This window comes from Castor canadensis, chromosome 2 (genome assembly GCF_047511655.1).
Source record: "Castor canadensis chromosome 2, mCasCan1.hap1v2, whole genome shotgun sequence".
Lineage (NCBI taxonomy): Eukaryota > Metazoa > Chordata > Mammalia > Rodentia > Castoridae > Castor > Castor canadensis.
Window position 1 is genome coordinate 32,841,525 of NC_133387.1, and position 19,921 is coordinate 32,861,445.

General features: G+C 39.6%; 1 protein-coding gene across 3 annotated transcripts in view; it reads left to right on the forward strand.

Moving 5' to 3' along the window:
- The first annotated feature begins 496 nt into the window (after positions 1 to 496).
- The window catches only part of Tspan12 (tetraspanin 12), a 68,759-nt gene continuing 49,334 nt past the window's right edge, over positions 497 to 19,921 (forward strand). For 2 of the 3 annotated variants that reach the window (XM_020162413.2, XM_074064451.1), the window contains exons 1-5: positions 497 to 622; positions 875 to 1,043; positions 1,980 to 2,115; positions 15,565 to 15,647; positions 16,880 to 17,015. In XM_020162413.2, coding sequence (XP_020018002.1) covers positions 2,050 to 2,115; positions 15,565 to 15,647; positions 16,880 to 17,015 — 285 coding nt within the window. In that variant the 5' untranslated portion in view covers positions 497 to 622; positions 875 to 1,043; positions 1,980 to 2,049. Of the gene's footprint in view, positions 623 to 874; positions 1,044 to 1,495; positions 1,794 to 1,979; positions 2,116 to 15,564; positions 15,648 to 16,879; positions 17,016 to 19,921 lie in introns of those variants that run through there. The other variant, XM_074064443.1, reaches the window with a different exon arrangement.

Below are 19,921 nucleotides of genomic sequence, written 5' to 3' on the forward strand. Positions count from 1 at the left end.
TCCAAAACTCACTTCTATGTACACATTTCAAAATAAAACACCAGTTTAAAGATTAAAACAGCTTCATTGGAGAAATTTTCAAAACTTGGATTACTTGTGAAAGAGATAAAAAAAGCTTCTTGGATTACTTGTGAAAGAGATAAAAAAAGCTTCTTTCTTTTTATTCTGGATTGTAGATTGGACAGAATTGCCCCAATGATTATGTAGATACTATTAATGGAATATCCAAGTGGGAAAGAACTGTTTCTCTCTCTCTCTCTATCATCTATCTATCTATCTATCTATCTATCTATCTATCTATCTATCTATCTATCTCTCTATTTAAAATAAGGAAGTGTAACAAAATCAATAAGAAGGATCATAAGGGCACCATGTTAATGACAAATCACAGGAGGTGGCTTCATAAAGGTTGTGAAAACTAGTTTCTCATTGGAGGAATTGGACTGGGCCACCCTTTCACCCCCCTTCTCAAACACAAATATTTTCATATAATAAAAGCCTGTTTCTCTATGCTTCTAACCCAGCCTCCATTCCCTCCAACACCACCATTTTAAAGGGGTTTGCTGCGCCGACTTCTCCAAAGTTTCAAGGTCTTATCTCTTCTGGATCTTATCTTACAGAGGTGAGACGTCCATCTGGGGGCTCACTGTGGGTGAAAGGGACAAGAAACACCCACTAGGACCCAACCCCGGCAGCCACCGGCCGAGCATGCGCTGAGAGTTTGTGTAGCTGGCCCTGGCTGCCTCGTCCGGACTTGGCGAGGACTTGGGAGGGACAGCCGCGCTGGGAGGTGGCTTAGCAGAGACTTTCCAGCAACTGCTGCCCAGGACTCTCTCTCCTCTCTCTCCCTTTTTTTCCTTTTTCTTTTTCCCAGGAGGCGGCGACGGCGGCGGCGTGGGGAGAGGAAGAGAAGGAAGCGTCTGCTGCTTGAGCCAATGCAGCCCTTCGGTTCTCCGGGAGGAGCGTCTGTGCCCGGATGAGTCTCCGCCGCGCGTCCCCAACTGTCCCCGGGCGGGAGTAGCGCACGGAGCCCAGCGCCGACGGTGAGTGGCCGCACGTCTCCGGTCTGCCCTGCCCGCTGTCCCACCAGCCCGCTGGCGGCTGCCGTGGGCACTGTGTGCTAAACTACTTAAAGGCTGGCTTCGGGGCTCCCGCCGCGGCGCTTCCCCCCGCGCCCTGCCGGGGGCGCGCGGACGCGGTGGCCAGGCCAGTGGCCGCGAGGGCTTTGTGCTCTGCGGACTGCTGGGAGCGCCGGGTCGCGGTCGTGGCCGCAGCCGGGGCCGGGGGAGGGGGTGTGAATGACTGGCCCGGCGTCTGCACAGCTGCACCGACCCTAATTCCCTGACGCCCCCTCCCCGCCCCAGGCTAGTCCATTATTCTGGGACGGAAAACATCGTTTCTCACGTTCTCCCTAGGAAACCATAGTCGCCGGGCGGAATCCCAGCTCCGCATGGCGACCCTCGGGCTCTCCCCACCCCCCCAAGGTGGGGGACGGGGTAGGGGACTGTGAAGTCGGGAGGGACCCAGAAGTGTCCTGATGAGAAGGGCACTCACGCCTTCGGCCTCGCGGGTGGCGCCTGTGACAACTCGGGCGCAGTGTGGTTTCTAACCTTTAGGACAGTTCGGATCAGACCTGTCCCCGAGGAGGGCTTGGGTCCCAGGACGTTGTAAAGAGAGTCTCATCAGAATACACAGGGCCCCGCCGCAGGTCCCCCGAGACCCAGAGTTTACTGTGCGCATTCATTCATGCGGAGAGTAGCTTTTCTCTACCCAGCAGGTGTTATCCGAAGCCGGTCAGGAACTAACTTTGGGGAGTTTAGTTCCCATTATGACTTTAACAAATGAGATTTGAGGAGGCGGTGTTCTCAGATGTACTAGGCTTTGGGGTCCGCTGGACCCAGCGAAGGGCTGACGGGAGGGGGATGGGAGGGTCGGGGGCTCGGGGTGCTCAGGCTCCTGTTCTCCCCCACCCCCTGCAGATTGCGGCTGCTTTGCCCTTGGGGATAGGATGTGGTGAAAGGATGGGGCTTCTCCCTCTTGAGGCTCACAATGGCCAGAGAAGACTCCGTGAAGTGTTTGCGCTGCTTGCTCTACGCGCTCAACCTGCTCTTTTGGGTAAGTCAAACAGCTCCACTGCCCCAACAGGTGGGGACGGCTGGACCCGGTTTTCTGTGGCCTTCAGATAATGCGTCAAAGGGCATGGCTCGCACTAATTAATGACACCGGGTCACACCCTCTATCTTTCAGAGAATTAAAATCTGACCTTCTTAAAATGCCTTTGATCTAGCTCACGTTCCTTTTGTAATTAGAGAAAGAAGTCTACCCTTGGATACTAGCTAGTGTCAGTAAAATAGAAACGAAGTTAATCTAAGGATATAAATAAATGCACGTGTTTGTACTGGTAGATAAGAAAATCCTGACCTACTACTAAAGGATCCTCTGAAGGAATTTTAGATAACTGTGCGAGCCATACATTTTTTTTCTTTACATCACCCTAGCCTATAAAAATTGGTTGGGGGCAGGCAGGCTTAGTATGGTTTTGTAGGAATTTATACCTAAATATCCTGTCAGAACACTGGGTAGATTTTTCTAGGGTATTCCGTACAGTGTGAAAGGTGGTTTTCATGTAACTTTCTAAGTTGGCCAAGTTTAAGAAATTTTGCATATGCTTTTGGAAAATCCCACAACAATTTAAGGAAATAAAAATATGTAAAATTTAACGAGCTCATGGAAATCTTTATGCCTTATAAATTAGTGAATTTTTATACATACGTTTTCATAAAGTGTTATTAATTACATTATTCTTTATAAAGCTTATGGAATATAAAAAATAAAACTTTGTCACTTCAAGAGGCTGTCATACTTAAGCAGGTTTTTTAAATCCATTTTTTGTGTTCTGTCAATAATTTATACTTAAACCTTCCTGTTAGAAAATTTTTAATGTGCAATTTATTTATTTGGCTGGCTGGCTAGCATTGACCAGCCTTTTCTTCACAAGACTGTATATGATGACATTTTGGTTAAACTCATTATGGATGGCACCGTTTTAAGGTAACAAATTAAATCTTACTTTAGTGAGTAACCTGAATAGTATCTGAAATGACATTTGTTTTTCTTATCAACATGAGAATTAAAGCATTGAGTAGTTAAATTTACCATTTTGGAAATGTCATATCACTGATTGATATCATTGTGTTTTCTAACTCTAAAAAGGTATGTTTTTAAGTGGATTACTAAATTACATGTTTGGTTCTATGGTAGAAAGATTTTGAACTGCTTCTAAAATATTTATTATTACTCTTATTTACTAGTTCTTTTTGCTTGTCTATAATTTTTAATCATAAAATCATTACATTGTATCACAAAAAAGGAGCTTTAAAGATGGCCTATTGAACTTCCTTTCTTTGTGAAGGAGGAAATTAAGAGCAAGTTAACTGACATGTCAGAGGTCAAATATTCCAATGTTGGTGGTGCCAGTAGCAGAATTTGGCTTTCTTGCGCTTAAGACAGTGCCTTTAATCTGTAGCCTTACTCAGTTTTGTAACTTGCCATTACTGAGATATTTTTATTGTTACTCAATATAAAGTAAAGCTTTGGGAAATTTCTTAAAAATTTGTATTATGGGGAGAAAGCAAAAATTATTTTTCAGAAGTATTATTCTTCTGACAAATGAAATTTCCTTAAGCCCTTGCATAGCTCTGTCTCACCAGAGAACCTAAAAAATGTTGTTTCTGCATCATTAGCCTGTACTTCAACTTTCTGTCTGACTGTGAGCATGTGTGTGTTGTGATTTGTGGATTTATATGGATTGCTTCCCCCTTTCTCCAGCTTTCCTGGTCTCCCAATATCACCTCCACTCCAACAAAGCAATGGAGGTTAATGATGTAGTGTATTCCCTCTGTGTGTTAATTTGATTTATGCAGAGATGGAGTTACAGATGTCTGCATACACCCACTCACATTCATATACATTCATGGTTTTTCATCGTGTTAACTTGTTTTCTCAATTGGGTTAGTCATAGGAATGGGATTGCAATGTCGAAAGATAGTAATGACAACAACAAAACAAAAAAGTAACTAACAACCCACATAGCTAATATACAGCTATTACTATGTTTGCTAGGCACATTTGGTGTCTCAGTTTCTTAGTCTTTACAATAGGTTTTTTTTAGAGCTGTTGTGAGAATTAGATAAAATTCATACACATAAAGCACTTAGAACAGTGGCATATAAGTGCTATTGATGTAGTGGGAGTATGGGAAAGTGTTATTACTACAATATTTATGATGCTTACGGAGATTGACAGGGCTGAATTTGTGGTAGTAATAGTGTAATTACCACTTTTATGATTTGTAATGCTGTTACTGCCAACACTGCTACAATTCCTTTGACCCGGTAACCTTTTTCTGGGAATCTAACCCCTTGTTGCCATCTTGTTGATGTGGTACTTTTTTATTTTTGCTGATCCAAAAAGTTTATTTTGTACCTCTCTGCTACCAGTGAACATCAGCATCATTGTGTGTGTGCATGTATGTATTCATGTATATAATTTCATATTCATTAGGTGTTTCATACTTATCATTTAGGTTTGCCTTATTTTTTGTCAGTACTGGGATTTGAACTCTGGGCTTCACACTTGCAAGGCAGGTGCTCTGTGGCTTGAGCCATGACTCTAGCCCATTTTGCTGTGTTTATTTTGGAGATAGGGTCTTGCTTTTTGGCCAGGCTGCCCTGGACCACAATTCTCCTATTTTAAACTTCTGGCCATTGCTAGGATGACAGGTGTGGGCCCAGCTGCTTTCCATTGAGATAGGGTCTTGCTAACTTTTTTGTCCAGGCTGTCTTGGAACCATGATCCTCCCAATCTCAGCCTCCCATGTAGTTTGGGGTGACAGGCATGAACCACTGTATACACCTATTGATTGAGATGGGGTCTTGCAAACTCTCTGTGTCACCTGACCTTGAACCACGGTCTTCCTGATCTCAGTCTCCCAAGTAGCTAGGATTATAAGCCTAAACTACTGGCACCTGGCCTATTCTTTGTTGATTTCATTGGTGTTATCTGCTTCTATATAACAGTTAACAAAATTTTTTATATTCTTTTTATACAATTTTTGCTATAGAATCGTATATATTCTCTTATAGTCTTCTTTTATAGCACCAATATTTCTTGTTTTGGTTAACATTTCTTTTTCTATATAGGCTTCCAATTAAACCATTTACTGGGATTATTGTTAGAATTGCATGAAGTATTTATGTAAATTTTTGGGAAAATTGGCAATCTCTTTCAAAATGTTTTCAGATTTCATTTTATTACCAAGAAGCAATTTTAAGCCTTGTGCTGGGCATCCTTACCTTACTCTCTCATTTAATTCTCCTAACAGCCCTGTAAAATAGTTTTCTTTCTTAGTCCTTTTTTAGGAAACTGTTACCCAGAGAAGATCAGTAACTTGCTAGGAAGCAGCAGAACAAGAATTCAAAGGCTAGTTTTGTTTTTTATCCAATTGTAGTAAGTGTTATGCTGTTGGGAATTTATTTGGAGTGGAGGATCCAAGTAAACATCCTTAGTAGGAAGGGATTAGCTGTCCACCTGCTCATTCCAAGTCCTCTAGAGCAGAGCTTCTCAGTTCTCCATGTGCATGAGAATCACCTGTGCATCCTGCCACAGTGTGGAGCCAGCTTCAGTGGGTTGCAGTCCAGCCTGAGAGTCAGCTGTGTGTGTGTGTGTGTGTGTGTGTCTGTGTGTGTGTGTGTCTGTGGTGTGTTCTGGTGATCAAACACCAGAGCCTCCTTCATGCTAGGCAAGTGCTGTACCACTGACTTTCATCCTAGCTTTCTGCATCTTTAACAAGCTCCTCTGTGCTGTTGTTTCTCTCTTTTATCCAGGAGCAAGATGTTAGTACTGACTTTTAATTCTCATTGGAATAACACAATAGAACTAACTAATGTGGCATGTGCAGCCCACTTAAACCAGACGTCACACCCTGACTGTGGCAAAATTGCTCTTCCCTCTATTTTACAAGTTTGACAAACCTGCCCTTATTACCCATAGGGGCAAAAGCTGGAGACTTTTACTCTTCACATTTTAAATAAACTTATCCTTACTTTTTTATACTACATTGGCACTCACTCCCCTTCTTCACACCAATGGGATTTTAAGGAAGGGAAGAATAAATTCTTACTTTGGAAAACATGGAGATCTTACTCAATTTTGCTGTCCTGGAAGTTGAAAATCAAATTGAATGTTTTCTTTTTTTAAAGTAAAAGTGTGTATATTGAGTATTTAATTTTGTAAGTGTGAGGCACAGATATGTTAGGAGGAATCAGGCCACACATTCAAGATCACAGATGCTCTGCATTCTCTTCATTGCTGAGACTTGCCATCTGTTGAGTTTCTCTCCCACATTATGAAGAAGCATGACCCTGGTCCAGTTGCATGGGGCAGCAAACAGATACCAAGCTTTCTAGTTTGTCATGGGTGTTGTGCAGTTGTTATGGGAAGGAGCACGCAGCAGGTCATGCAGGCGGCTTAATTGCCTGGGAGCTGTTTTGAGACGGAGATTCACATTTTATCCATGGTAGAGCAGAATGTAGGTAACCTTGGCTGCAAATAGTTTTACTGTTTACATGGCATATTATTTAAAGAAATGAAAACTTTCCTCTATTTTAAAATTGACTGCTGTAGCTTTTTGCTTGTGTTTGCCATTCCTGGATGATAATTTTCTATTATAAATAAGGATAAATATGATTCTTTTTGAAAATTCTTGAAATATAAACACTTAGCATTCATCAAATATTTTTCTTTGTGATTTTCTAAAAGTATAACACCCTGTCTCTAGTGTTTAACTCCTGTTTTCACCATCATGTAAAAGCCATTGGCCTTTACTTATCTTTTTTTTTTTTTTTTTTTGGTGGGTGTGGATTTTGAGCTCAGGGCTTTTCATTTGCAAAGCATGTGAGCCACTTGAGCCATTTACTTACCATTTTTAACAGTAGTAGCTGTAGAGAGAAGCTATCTTGGTTAAATATGAAAAGCAAACTTATACAAGAAAGCCTAAAAAGGTGGACAGGAAATCTAGGTCATGCCCAGTGCTCCATTCCTTTCTCTTGGGCCACCTGCAGTGAACAGTAGGCATTTGTCCCGTGCAGACCCCAAAGAGTTAAATTCCTGGCAAGTAGAAATTGCCAGGAACATATAGAAGAATATTTATGTAGAAGACTATATGTAAGAACATTTTATATAGTCATATTTACATATTACTTTTTAAATTGATGCCTCCAGCTTTATACTATGAATGGCACTCAAGTTTGCTTTAATTCTTTGTAATGAGTAGTGCAGAGCCTTCCAATAAATATTGTGCTGTTTTCCTTTTTTTGGGTGATACTGGGGTTTAAACTTGCTAGGCAGGTGCTTTATCACTAGAGTCATGCTCCTAGCCCTTTTTTTGTTTTAGTTATCTTAGTTATTTTTCAGATAGGCTCTCAAGTTTTTGCCGAGTGGGCCTAAGAGCTGGGACTCCAGGCACACACATCACCACACCCAGCTTGTTAATTGAGGTGGAGTCTCACCAACCTTGTTTTTTTTTTGACCTGGTCTGGTGTTGAATCATGATTCTCCTGATCTCTACCTTACAAGGAGCTGGGATTATAGGTTAAAGCCTCCATGCCTGACCAATATTAGTGCTTTTTAAAAATAGATTTTATCCATGAAAAATTCCTTTAGTATGAGGGCAAAGCTGATTTTTGAAAATACATTATGGCTCATCTGAGCAAAAACTTGAGGCACTGCTTACTTCCATGAACGCTGCTGAGGAGAAGTAAATGGCAGACTGTCTGAAGCCCGTCCTGCTCCTACTGAGGTCTACAGCAGTGACTCCTCACTCATCAGACTCCACTCAGGATGTATTCCTGAGCTAGGACATTGCAGGAGTGGAGGTGACTGTAGTTCATGGCACACAAACTGTTGTACAATGAGACCTTTTCCCTGCAGTAACTATAGGTTGACTGTGAATTATTACAGAACCCAGGGAAATTTTGAGAGTGAAATGAAGGGGACTTCTCTCCACCTCCCCTTTTCCCATGTTTTTTTGAGACAGGGTTTCTCTATAAAGATCAAGCTTGCCTCGAACTCACGAACCTCCTGTCTCAGCTTCCTGAATGCGGGATTATAGGTGTGTACCACTATGCCTGGTATCAGGGGAACTTCTCAGCTAATTATGTCAGAACATCAGAGGCTTAAAGTGAGCCTCTCCTGGTCAGAGCAGGATGGGAGAGATAGTGATCCCTAAAATACCATTCAGAACAGCTCCAGGGTGCTGTTGATTAAGCTAGCTCTAGGTAATAGATGTTCATGCTTAAATGGTACCCACAAGGAATCTTCCAACTTATTTCAGCCATCATTAACATTACCTGTTCTTTCACAGCATTGGCAAATAGTGTTACATGTTTGCTTTCTTTGCTTCTACTATCCCCCGGTAGAGGGAAGCTAGGAAGGCACAAACTGACAAGCAGAGGAAAGCAGGATTAGAACATGAAGCAGAAAGCTACTCACATCTGCTGCAGCCTCCAAACCATCAAGAATTTTTTACATTTACATTTCAACAAGTAACAAATCATTTTTAAAAAGGGAAAGCTCCTGCTTAAATTTCTACAATTTCAGGATGAGCAAATAGAGGGCCTAAAATTTTGAATACTTTGTCTAAGTTCTCTTTGCAAAGACAGAAATGCAGTGAGGATCCAGATTGTTCTTTGACATTTAGCTCCTTGCTAACAGATGTGACATAAAAAGTTCATATACATGGTTTTAGACATTCTTGAAGAGAAATGATTTGTGCCACTGTCACTTTGTGTGAGGCTATGTGTGATATATACATACTGTTGAAGGATTTAGCAGCTTTGGGGTTTTTTTTATTGTGACCTGACTACTTTGTGGAAACTATAGGTATAAATTTCATAATAAAATTTAGAGAATGTAGATACATATACAGTTCTTATTTAGAAAGCAACTTGATTTAAGACTTGGTTTTCCATAATTAGGTTAAAGCAGAACAAGACTGTGTCCCTAATACAGCAAATTTTATATTTTGAATATTTGCTGAGAGTTAGCATTTTCTATGCATTTTGCAAGACAGAATGTGGCAAATGTCCTGCTAAGTAAAATAATAAAAAATATTTCTCTATAAAGTAATGCTAATGTTATTTTCTGAATATTTCCTTGAGCTTCAAATAATATGCCACATTCTGAAGAAATTGTAAAAGGATCTACAAGCTTAGTTACATATGATAATTACAGTATTCCTCAGGAGTGATAGCCAAAGAATAATTTTCCTGATTTTATCAGTATACACTCAATACATGTATTGAAATATCACAATGCACTCCATAAATTTGTACAATTATTGCATGTTTTTTAAAAAGAAAAACTATAAGAAAAAAAGGAACTAATTTGGAAAATTAGAATTTACCATTATTAGTAAGGAGGTTGAGTTTCTCACTTAAGTTATGCTTGACTCAGTCTCATTTTACTTTAGTTTCTTTCCAGGCATGCACTATATTTGCTGCTACTATTACTATTTTACTACTATAAAAATCACTCTTTCAGGATGAAACTGTTCTCAGATATTTAATGTAGCTGGAAATTAATACCTAAAAAAAAAAGTCATTCTCAGAGTCACCTATTTACTATAGAGTAAGGCTTTGTGTTAATATTATTTATTTTGACTAATGTTCTATATAGAGCTGCAATGTTTGGGTACACTCCTGTGGGTGAAAAATAACGTGGTATAGTATAGAATGCAAAGTTTGTAGTTTAAAGGACTTTTGAGAACACCTAAGCCAGTTTCAAACCTGAGTCATGAATCTTTATGTTGTCATTTGGCAAGCGTCTTTCTGCTGGAAAGCTTCCAGTGATAGGAAGCTTAGTTCTTGTTGAATCATCTCCTGATTTTGTTAAAGATCCTTATACTCCACTTGTCTAGCATGTAGAAACCAGCTCCCTTTAATTTAACGCTTTTCCCATTCATTTACCTAACCTGTATTACTCCCCACTACTGAGTGCTATGCTGTGTAATGGGGAGCTGAGCAATTGCCTTCTTCTGGGATGCTATGAGCAGCCAAGAACAGGAGACAACAGGGTAACTGCTGTACTAGGTCTGTACAGAGATCATTAAGTGGGAGGAGGTCTGCTGATAAGCAGGTTGCTGGGAGACAGTCTTTCCACTCTGACTGATGTTTGGCCTGGCTTTGAGGGAAGAGTGGAGATTGTTCAGCTTGTGAGGACAGGAAGGTTGTGGAAGGGTGGCATTCCAGGCAGAAGGAGCTGCATGAGCAAAGACATAGAGGCCTTGGGAGGTGTGTATGTTGCCTTTTGCAAGCAATTTTACAATTTTCCAAGTGTGGGAAAGAGCTGGCAGGAAACAGCATTGAAGAGATGGGTTAAAGGGTGACTGAAAGGGCCTTATTTGACCTGCTGAAGAGTTTAAACTTTGTTCTCCATGAGGGAGTTGGGGGAAGAGGAAATAAGAGTTGGGAAGCAGCTATATAGGACAGCTATGAGTTGAAAGACTTGATTTTTGTTCTAGTAAGGTAACAGAAGGGGAAATTTGAGGTAGAATCTCTGACCTGGAGAGTTTTCTTATTAAGGTGATTGTAATTGCCTGGCAAAAGTGGATGAGAGTCTGAACTAGCCGGAAGCAGCAGGAAAGGGGGAGGAATTCACCAGACGCCTCTCAGGAACCATCCAAAGGACTGGGAACTAATTAGAGTTTGGACTGAGGAAGAGGGAGAGGTTCAGGCTGTCTGCCAAGTTGCCAGTTTATGTGATTGAAGGGTTGATTATACCATTTACTGAGCTAGGAAACACAGTGGGAGGGACACATAGGCTTTGAGAGGAATGAAGCTGAGTTCAGTTTTGAGATACTGAAATTGGAGTATCTACCCATGTCTGTTCAGCAGACCTTCAAATAGCTGAAGATTCTACTTTGGAATTGATTTAGTAGTAGTCTGGTCTCTTAAAGTGATTGAGAAAGATTAGAAGAAAGCCCACAGGTCAACAGTAACTTGTGAAAATAGCAGGTAATATTTGTGAGTCCTTTCTCATCACATGAACATTCCATGAAATAGAATTTATTTTTTTTTAGAACACTTAGTAGGTGAAATAACTGAGACTAAGGAAAGGTAAATGACAAACCCAAAGTCATATATCTGAAAATGAGTACAGTTGAGATTCCTAAGTGGAATTCCTAGCTGGAATAGGAAGTTCATGGCTTCCCACTGTCATTATGGTGAAGACTGTGTACCTTACAGTGGCTTCTAAGACTCTGGTTTGATCCCTGTCTGCTTGTGCATTCCCACCGTGTACCAGTTTGCCTTTCTCGAACATATTAATGCTCATATTTCCTCCGTAGGGCCTTTGGTCTTCTTTCTGTGTAGGGCCTTTGGTCTTCTTTCTGTCTGGAATGTTCTTTTCAACCCCTCTCTTCCTAATTTACTTGACAGTGTAAATCATATCTTAGAGGAGTCCCTTTGACCCTATGGAATAGGTCAGGCACTCCAAAAGTCGTTCTTAAAGAAGACTTGTACAGTTTGAAGTTACATGTTTATATCTCTGATAGGCTGATTAATTTCTGTCTTCTTCATATATTTAATTGCATCATAGAGATAGTCTCCGTTTCTCCTCATCAGTGTATCTCTGGCAAAGAGCAGATGATCAATATATATTTTTCAAAGTCAAGCTTTAATCATCCTACCATATAAGAAATGTCTTGGATTATACTATTCAAAATAAATGAACATTTTTTGTTGTAAGTAGACAAACTGTGTATAATGATAAACAATACTCATTCATTATACACAAATGAAGTATCATAACTTACTGATGTCTGACTCATAGTTATGATGCTGAAAATTGACTAACCTGTAAGAAATTCAAGGATGAAGAAACCAACAACAGTCATGCTTTGAACAATAATAAAGGGTTACTTATAACAACAAAATAATTCAAGATAATGAAATAAAATAGCATGTTAATAGACTGTCCTATTCCTGAGACACTTAGAAGGTATTTAAAGACCCACATGTAGCCAAGTAGAGGGAGAACACACAATCTCAGATTTAATCAGGGACCCTATGTTTCTCTGTTAGCCCTTTGTGTTTTAATAGGTTCTGTTATCAATTAAAAAGCAAACAAATCAGTAGATGATGGCCATTGAAAAGATAGTTTACTGTACTCATAGATCCCAGAAGGGAAGCTCTGGGTTTGGTCACAGACACAGAGAGAGAGAGTCAGGAACTATGGGCAAGTACTTTTATTGTGGTTTCTGTGGGAAGGAATGGGTGAGAGGGTGAACAGCGTTAGGACTGGCCAGTTTGAATACTTGACCCTGGAGTGATTCAATGGCTGTAAGTGTGAGAGCCAGATAAGGGAGGTCTTTGGGGGTGTGGACTCTTGGCTGGATGGTTTATAGTTGAAAAGTGCACCCTGGGGAGGAAGCTTTTTCCCACCGAGGCAGTGGGTGATGAGGGAGGAAGGAGGTCAAGGCAAGGTAATGCAGGCATGTTAACATTTTCTAAAACAAGATGTTGCAATCTGTTCTCCATTCCCAGAAAAAATGAAGGTAATAACAATTGGTCCAATTCTTCTCTGAATGGTAGTCCCAGGGTTTCTACCCTGTTTTTGGCCAGTGACTCCTTTGGTATCTTATAAAGCCTATGGACCCATTATTCTGAATAAGTGTATTTTAATATGCCAAATAAAAATTTACTGATTTATAAAGAAAATTAGTTTTATTGAAATATAATTCAAGGTTAAACCATTGTTCCCCCTTTCACTAAAGCCTACAGTTCAGGTATTTAGGTTACAGACTATTTGCTGAACTCTTTTTTAAAAGGAATTCTGCACGCTGAGCTGGCTCTGTTCTTCACTCTATGTAAAATAAATCAAGTTCATTTCTCAGCTTGAGAGACAGCAACTTATCTTAGAGCGCCAAAGCCCAATGCCCTGGATTTTGAATCCCACTTTTGCCACTTAAAGTCTGTAAGACCTTCAACAGGTCAATTTTCTGTGTCCATTTTTAATTATTTTGTGTATATACTTATTGCTTTTTTGGAGTCTCTTGGAGGGTTGTTCCTTTTATTCATTGTGGGTCTCTGATCTAGCCCAGAGCAAGGCAGATAGTAAGTACTGAGTAAATATTTGTAAATAAATGATGGGAAAGTGGTTTCATCAGCTGGTTTTCCAAACAGATGGCCATTCTTCACTGTTCAGGAGGCCCCAGAGCTGCAGAGTCTTTATCTAGAAAATATGTTTCATGGCCAGTGCTTGCATCCACACAGTCTCACTCCTATCTTAGATGTTTATTACATCAGCAGTATAAAGCTGAATCAGTAAATAATGTAATTGATATCCATAAAATGCTAGAAAATTTTAAGATGTGGTTAGATTAAATTTCAGTATACTGTGCTTAAGAAGACAAGGCACATTTTAGAAAGATTTCCGTCAAAACAAGAAAGACCTTCAGAACTTAGGGGTTAACATGCAGTTTTTTGAAAAGTTTCCCAGGAAGATTCATTCTGAACATGTTTTAGATAATTGGTTTCTTAAATTTTTGAGTTAGGAAACACTTAAAATTTAGACCAAAGTAGAAAACACAGTATAATTAATCCCCAATTACCTGTTACCCAGTATCAGTAATCAACATACCCTCCTCCACTTTTTACGTAGTCCCCACAGCTCATGATTATATCTCAGAACATGTCCCAGCCATCATTTAATTTCATTCATTATTACTTCTGAATGTATCTCTAGTGGGCCAGGTATGGTGGTGTGTCCCTATAATCTTAGCTACTTGGGAAGGGTAGATAGGAGGATCTCAGTCCAGGGCCAGCAGGGAAGGGGTTAGTACAAAACCTTATCTGAAAAGGAAATTTTAAAAAAGCAAAAAGGACTGGGGGTATGGCTCAAGCACAGGGCCTTGAGTTCAATCTACAGTATTGCCAAAAGGAAAAAAATAAAAGACTCTAGCACTAGAAGATAAGGACCTTTAAAAAGATAAAGAGATTATCTGTTTTCATAGCTAAAATGTTAAAGATTTTTTTAATATTATCATGTATCTACTCAGTGTTCAAACTTCTCCATTTGTCTCATGAATGTTTCTTTGTGTTGATTCATTTTGATTTGGATACAGACTAGGTCAACATATTACATTGGATAATCGTCTTAATCTCTTTTAATCTATAACAGTTTTTCTATCCTTCGTTTTTTTCTAGTGGCCAGTTTTTGTAATTGAAGAACCAAGATCATGTGTCCTGCAAAAATCACCTCATATTGTTGATTTTGCAGATTGCATCCCCGTGGTGGCATTTAGCAGGTTTAAATCTATCCCTTGTATTTCCCATTGATTGACTGTTAGAGAATTGGGCCAACATGGGCCTGGGTTTAAGTCAGTTTTGCTTGGTGATTCTAGTATACAGGCAAGATTGAGAAACCCTGACCTGGTGATTTGGAAGGCATTGAGGAACATTTCCTAGACATCCATTGTTTCAGAAGAGGTCTGTTAAATGGTGGTGCTGTAGTATAATATTTGCACATTTTAGCAGAATTTTTTTTTTTTTTGGCAGTACTGGGAGTTGAACTCAGGTTCTTGAGCTTACTAGGCAGGTACTCTATCTATCACCTGAGCCACTTCACCAGCACTTTTCATGCTTTTTATTTTTAAGATAGGCTCTCTCTTGGCAGGCCTGAGCCACCATCCTCCTATTTGTGCTAACCTGCATAGCTGGGATGACAGGTTCACACCACCTTGCCCAGCCATTATTTTAGATGAAGTCTTGAGAACTTTTTGCCAGGGTTGTCTTCTAACTGTGATCATCAGGTCTCTGGCTGCTGAGTAGCTAGGATTAGACTTGAGCCACCATGCCCCGGGCCTAGCAGAAATTCTTCTATTGAAACTTTCACTCACTTTTTTGGTCTACCTTTAGTCTGTATTGGATAAATGGGATAAGCATAAATGGTGGATTCTTACCAGTTTTCTGGATAGTGAACTGAATGTCCAACATCCTACAAAGATGACCAATGAGTTTTGTTTAAGTATTTTGAGTTTACAGAGTTTTAGAACATTTGATACAGCTCAAACCATTGTGTGTGTTATTATTTTAATGGTCACATTCTTTGGATTTTAGCCAATAGAAGCCCCTTTGACTTAGCTACTGTGACCTTTTTTTTTTTTGACAATGTTTAATTGGTTCGTAACCATGTTTAATTGCTTCCTTATTTTTAAGTGTGACAGTGTGTTTTAGCCTCATCTTATACCTTTGATAATTTAGTTGTTTTATAATTTCCTCATCTTTGGTAATTTCTGTCCTGAGCCTGAAATCAGTCATTTGTTAGTTTTTGTTTCTGTTTCCTATATGCTGACATTCTATTTAGTTAACTATGGAAGATACTAAATGGAGTGGTGAATCTTTATAGTAATAGTAAATGGTAACTAGGAAGAAATGAAAAGATTATGTAATCTGCAGTGATTGTTGAGTAAATTCTTGGTAACTAGTTTGTATTTTTTCTCCCCAGTTAATGTCCATCAGTGTGCTGGCAGTTTCTGCTTGGATGAGGGATTACCTGAATAATGTGCTGACTTTAACTGCAGAAACAAGGTAGACTTTATAATTCTTGACTGAATTCTTTCATCTGGTTCTTCAGATTCTGGTTTTCAAGTACTTTTGCCCTCTGCTGTTCATAGGGTGACGCTCCTCTGACATCTTGTAGAAGTTTGTGTCTGCAACCTGACACTTGCATTTTCTAGCATTCTCATTAAGGTGCACCACACACTATGTTTATGTAGACATTTCTGGGTATGGGAACATTATTGCTTGTCCTCCTGATTGTGTGTCAGCCACAGCATATTTGTGTATGAAGAACAGCTTTGCTACTTTTCTCTAAGAAAACCACTCTGAACAACTTCTTACTTCATGTTCCTGAGCTAATGAAAACTGAACCTTACAGTGGCATTTTTTTCCCTCACATGTTACAATTGATTCACTAACATCACTTGTGATAAATGACTTGTCCTCATCTCTGAATGGAGGAGAACTGTGGTAAGGATTAAGTGGGATACCTTTTTGTAAAGTCTTTAACACAATGGAGCTTGTAAGTACTTAATAATGGTTAAGTTTTGTCATCACTATTATTACTGGTTCTGGTTAATGAGTTTCCCATAGTGTCCTAGTAAAAATGATGTCTTTACTTCTTTCTGTGAATGTAGGTTGAGTTCTCTTTGTAAGGCAGTCCTTTGCACTCTGGGGGAGGATCTGATTTCAGGAAGAAGGGAAATTTTACATATGGAGTTAAAGATAATTCTTCTGAACTGGGAAATAGCCAAGGCTCCTATGTGGTTTATGTAGGCTATGGCTTTATAGTTTATATTTTATTATATTTCAAATGAGTTAAGATAGAAATGTTACCACTTGCATAAAAAGTATACAAAAACAAAGTTAAAGCAAGCAAACACAAAAATGGTACTGTGATTTTGAAAATAGTGATGTAGGTACTAGCTTTGAGGGATGACAGTTTAAAGACTCAGTGCATTTTTTTTTTTTTTTGGTGGTAATGAAGCTTGAACTCAGGGCTTTGTACTTGCAAAGCAGACACCCTACTACTTGAGCCAAGCCTCCAGTCTATTTTGCTCTGGTCAGTTTCTGGAGAGGGGTTTTGTGAACTATTTGCCTGGGCTGGCCACATTCCATGATCTCTAGACCTCAGACTCCCAAGTAGCTAAGATTACAGTCATAAGCCACCAGTGCCTGGCCACAAGTGCATCTTGTACTATGTCTTGCTAGCATTTTCATTATGTTTTATTTATAATATAGTATTGTTTCTCTTCTTTCAGGGTGGAGGAGGCAGTCATCTTGACTTACTTCCCTGTGGTTCATCCCGTCATGATTGCTGTTTGCTGTTTCCTTATCATTGTGGGAATGTTGGGATATTGTGGAACAGTGAAAAGAAATCTGTTGCTTCTTGCATGGGTATAGTGTTTATATCTTCTTTTTATTATAATTAAGAAGACCAAATGGTAATGTATTATTTTTATCAGTCTACAACATCTTGTATTTAGGTAACTGCAATAGTAGTAACTCTAATCTGTGGTAATTGTTCAGCATCTTGTGAGAAGGGAGCCTTTCTTTTCATGACAAATGATTTCAATATAAGTATGTGCTGTACTCAAACGATGAGATAGGGAAATGTATATGCTGTTTAATTATTTTACCTCAGCTTTGTGTTGACATTTTCATTTGAAAGCATAGGTGGTTTTTGTTTTTATTTATTTATTTTTTTTAGCATCAGACCCTATTGCCATTTGAACAGGCCCCTCAGGACCAGAACTGAGATACCATAATGGAATTCTTTTTCTTTCTCTTCTTTTTTAAATGACCTAGCTTGTAACCCATGTGGAAATTTAGATGGTGAAGTAGCAGAGGCAGGCTGTAATACCTGTGCTGCCTTTACAGTTTAACAGAAGTATGTGAGTCTGTTTCCATAATCTCAGGAACAACAAAAAGCAGTTCTGGGGATTGAACCCAGAACCTTGCCCATGCTAGACAGTTGATCTACAACTTAAGCCATGGCCCAGCCCTTTTCTTTTCTTTCTTTTTTTTTTTTTAATTTTGCTTTTGCAATCAGGTCTTGCTGACTTTGTGCAGGATAGCCTCAAACTCCATCCTCCTGCCTCCCAAACAACTAGGATTATATGTGCCCCACCAATGCCCAGTGTCTTGTCTTTTCTCCTCTCTTCTTTTCCTTTCTTCTTTACCTCTCCTCTCCTCTTCTCTCTTCTGTCCTTTCCTTTTCCTTCCATTCCCTCCCTCCCTTACCATCCCCCCTTTCTTCCTTGACTCTAAAAGAATTGGACTGAAATTTAGCAGCAATTATAAATAGTTTACCTAGAGATTATTAGAAGAGCTTTGAAGGTGTAAAGTGTAGCACACAGTGCCACCAGGTAGTGAGGCTGTTGGTAAATAATTGTGGACATGAAAGACTCCTGGTAAATTAGTTCATTAGTATATTTGTTTCTTTGTAGTAGGTCTCAACCCTCATTGTGCATTCATTTCATGTAGAGAACTTAGAAAAGTTTAAGCAATGTTCTGGTAAGCTGCATCTCTGGGCAGAAAAAAGACCTAATTTGTAGCACTGTGAGAATTTCCATAGGGCAAACACTTCCAGCATGGTTAATTTCAAGTTACCAATATGATGTCACTGGATGTGGAATTGGGGAGGAATGAGCACAAATTGGCTCTCCATCCCCAGTTCACCCACACCTGTGCTTGACAGGCTCCAGTCCATGCCAATTAAAACAGGACCTTAGAGTGAAGCTGAACCAAAGCTTTAAATTTTATAGGGAAAACCTGGATTAACATATTACTTGGCCTCTTCAGTTCAAAGATTGGAGAACAGAAAGTACTGTAGAAAATCATGCACAGAAAAGGGGAAACATGTTCCCTGCTTTACTTCTCTCCATGTGGATATATTGAGAAAAGGAGAATCATAGAAAGGTTTGGGATCTTATGATACATTGAAGATATTTTACTTCTCTACGTGTGGATATAGAGAGGAAGATGGTAGAAGGGTTTGGGATCTTCTGATACATTTAATATACTCATTTTATATAAACCTTCTATAATCTGAAGGCTGTATACACAGCTTGCCTTGTGTATAGATTTATTGCATGTGGTTATGACCAAGCATAGTAAAAAATATTAAAAAAAAGAAATTTCAAAAACAAATTTTAAATTTCTGTACACATTGCGCAGTTCAGTTGATACAGAGAAGCGCTCAGTCAGTCCAGAGTTGTCATCATTTGTGTTAAAATTGTTACATGGTCTGCTGAGTGTTTCCCTGTCCTTAATTTTGTGAAAACATACCTCCCCAAGAGCAAATGGTGCACCCAAGGCATCAAATGTGCGTAATTGAAGTGATAAGGTAAAGATCTGAGATTTGTTAAAAGTAGCAAATCCTTAGTGGAAGGTGATCAGTGCTTGTGGGAAAAATGAATCAAGTATCCATAGTACAGAACTGAGCTCTGTGCATCCACAGGCTTTTCCTCCTTTGCAGTCTTCTTGGAACTATATTCCCACAGATAGTAAGGGTCTCCCTTGTTTCAAATGTAAAAAATAGTCTCAGAATCCTTATCTAAAACAAACCTTACAATGATCTCTCCTAACCAGTTTAAGTGATTGCCATTTTCCTCCTTCTTCCCATTTTTCACTTTGAATGATCTGTAGGCAGTGAGATGAGGCAAGATGGGCTCAGGTATTTCACAGATCCACAAAAGCTTTTGAGAAGGCATTTTGAAAATCATTTATACATTCCATTAGATGGCTTAAACAACATTGACGACAGTGACTGAGGCAGGACAAATCATGGATTTTGGAAGGAGTGTCTAGTTTGTGATTTATGATGCACAGTGACCTGGAGGACTAAGATCCTGTTGTGCTGCCTTTCTGCTCATAGCAAGAGTGTAGACTTTGCTTTGTCTAGAACAGCACAGCTTCTCCCTTGCTAAAGAATGAACTGTAGTCTCAACTCCTGTCCATTACCCTTAACTAATCAGCACCTGGTCTGTTTCTCAGGAAGTTTCATTTCTGGCTTCCTCTCTTTAGCCATGGTTCTACAATCTCAGGAACTCATCTCCCCTTTTCTACACTTATTTGGAATACTATAGTTTAGGATCACTGGACTTCTTAGTTTTTCTGCCCCTGTTGTCTCCTATCCTACTCCAAACCAGTGCTGCCAGGTTTATCTAATGCAACCATGATCACAATGAGTCCTCCGTTCAAGACTCTGATAGCGTCCCAATTGGGCAGTGAAGTATTCGACAGATATCTCAGACTTGCACTAATTCCTTCTAGACTCAAGCTTTCAGCTGCCTTTTTAG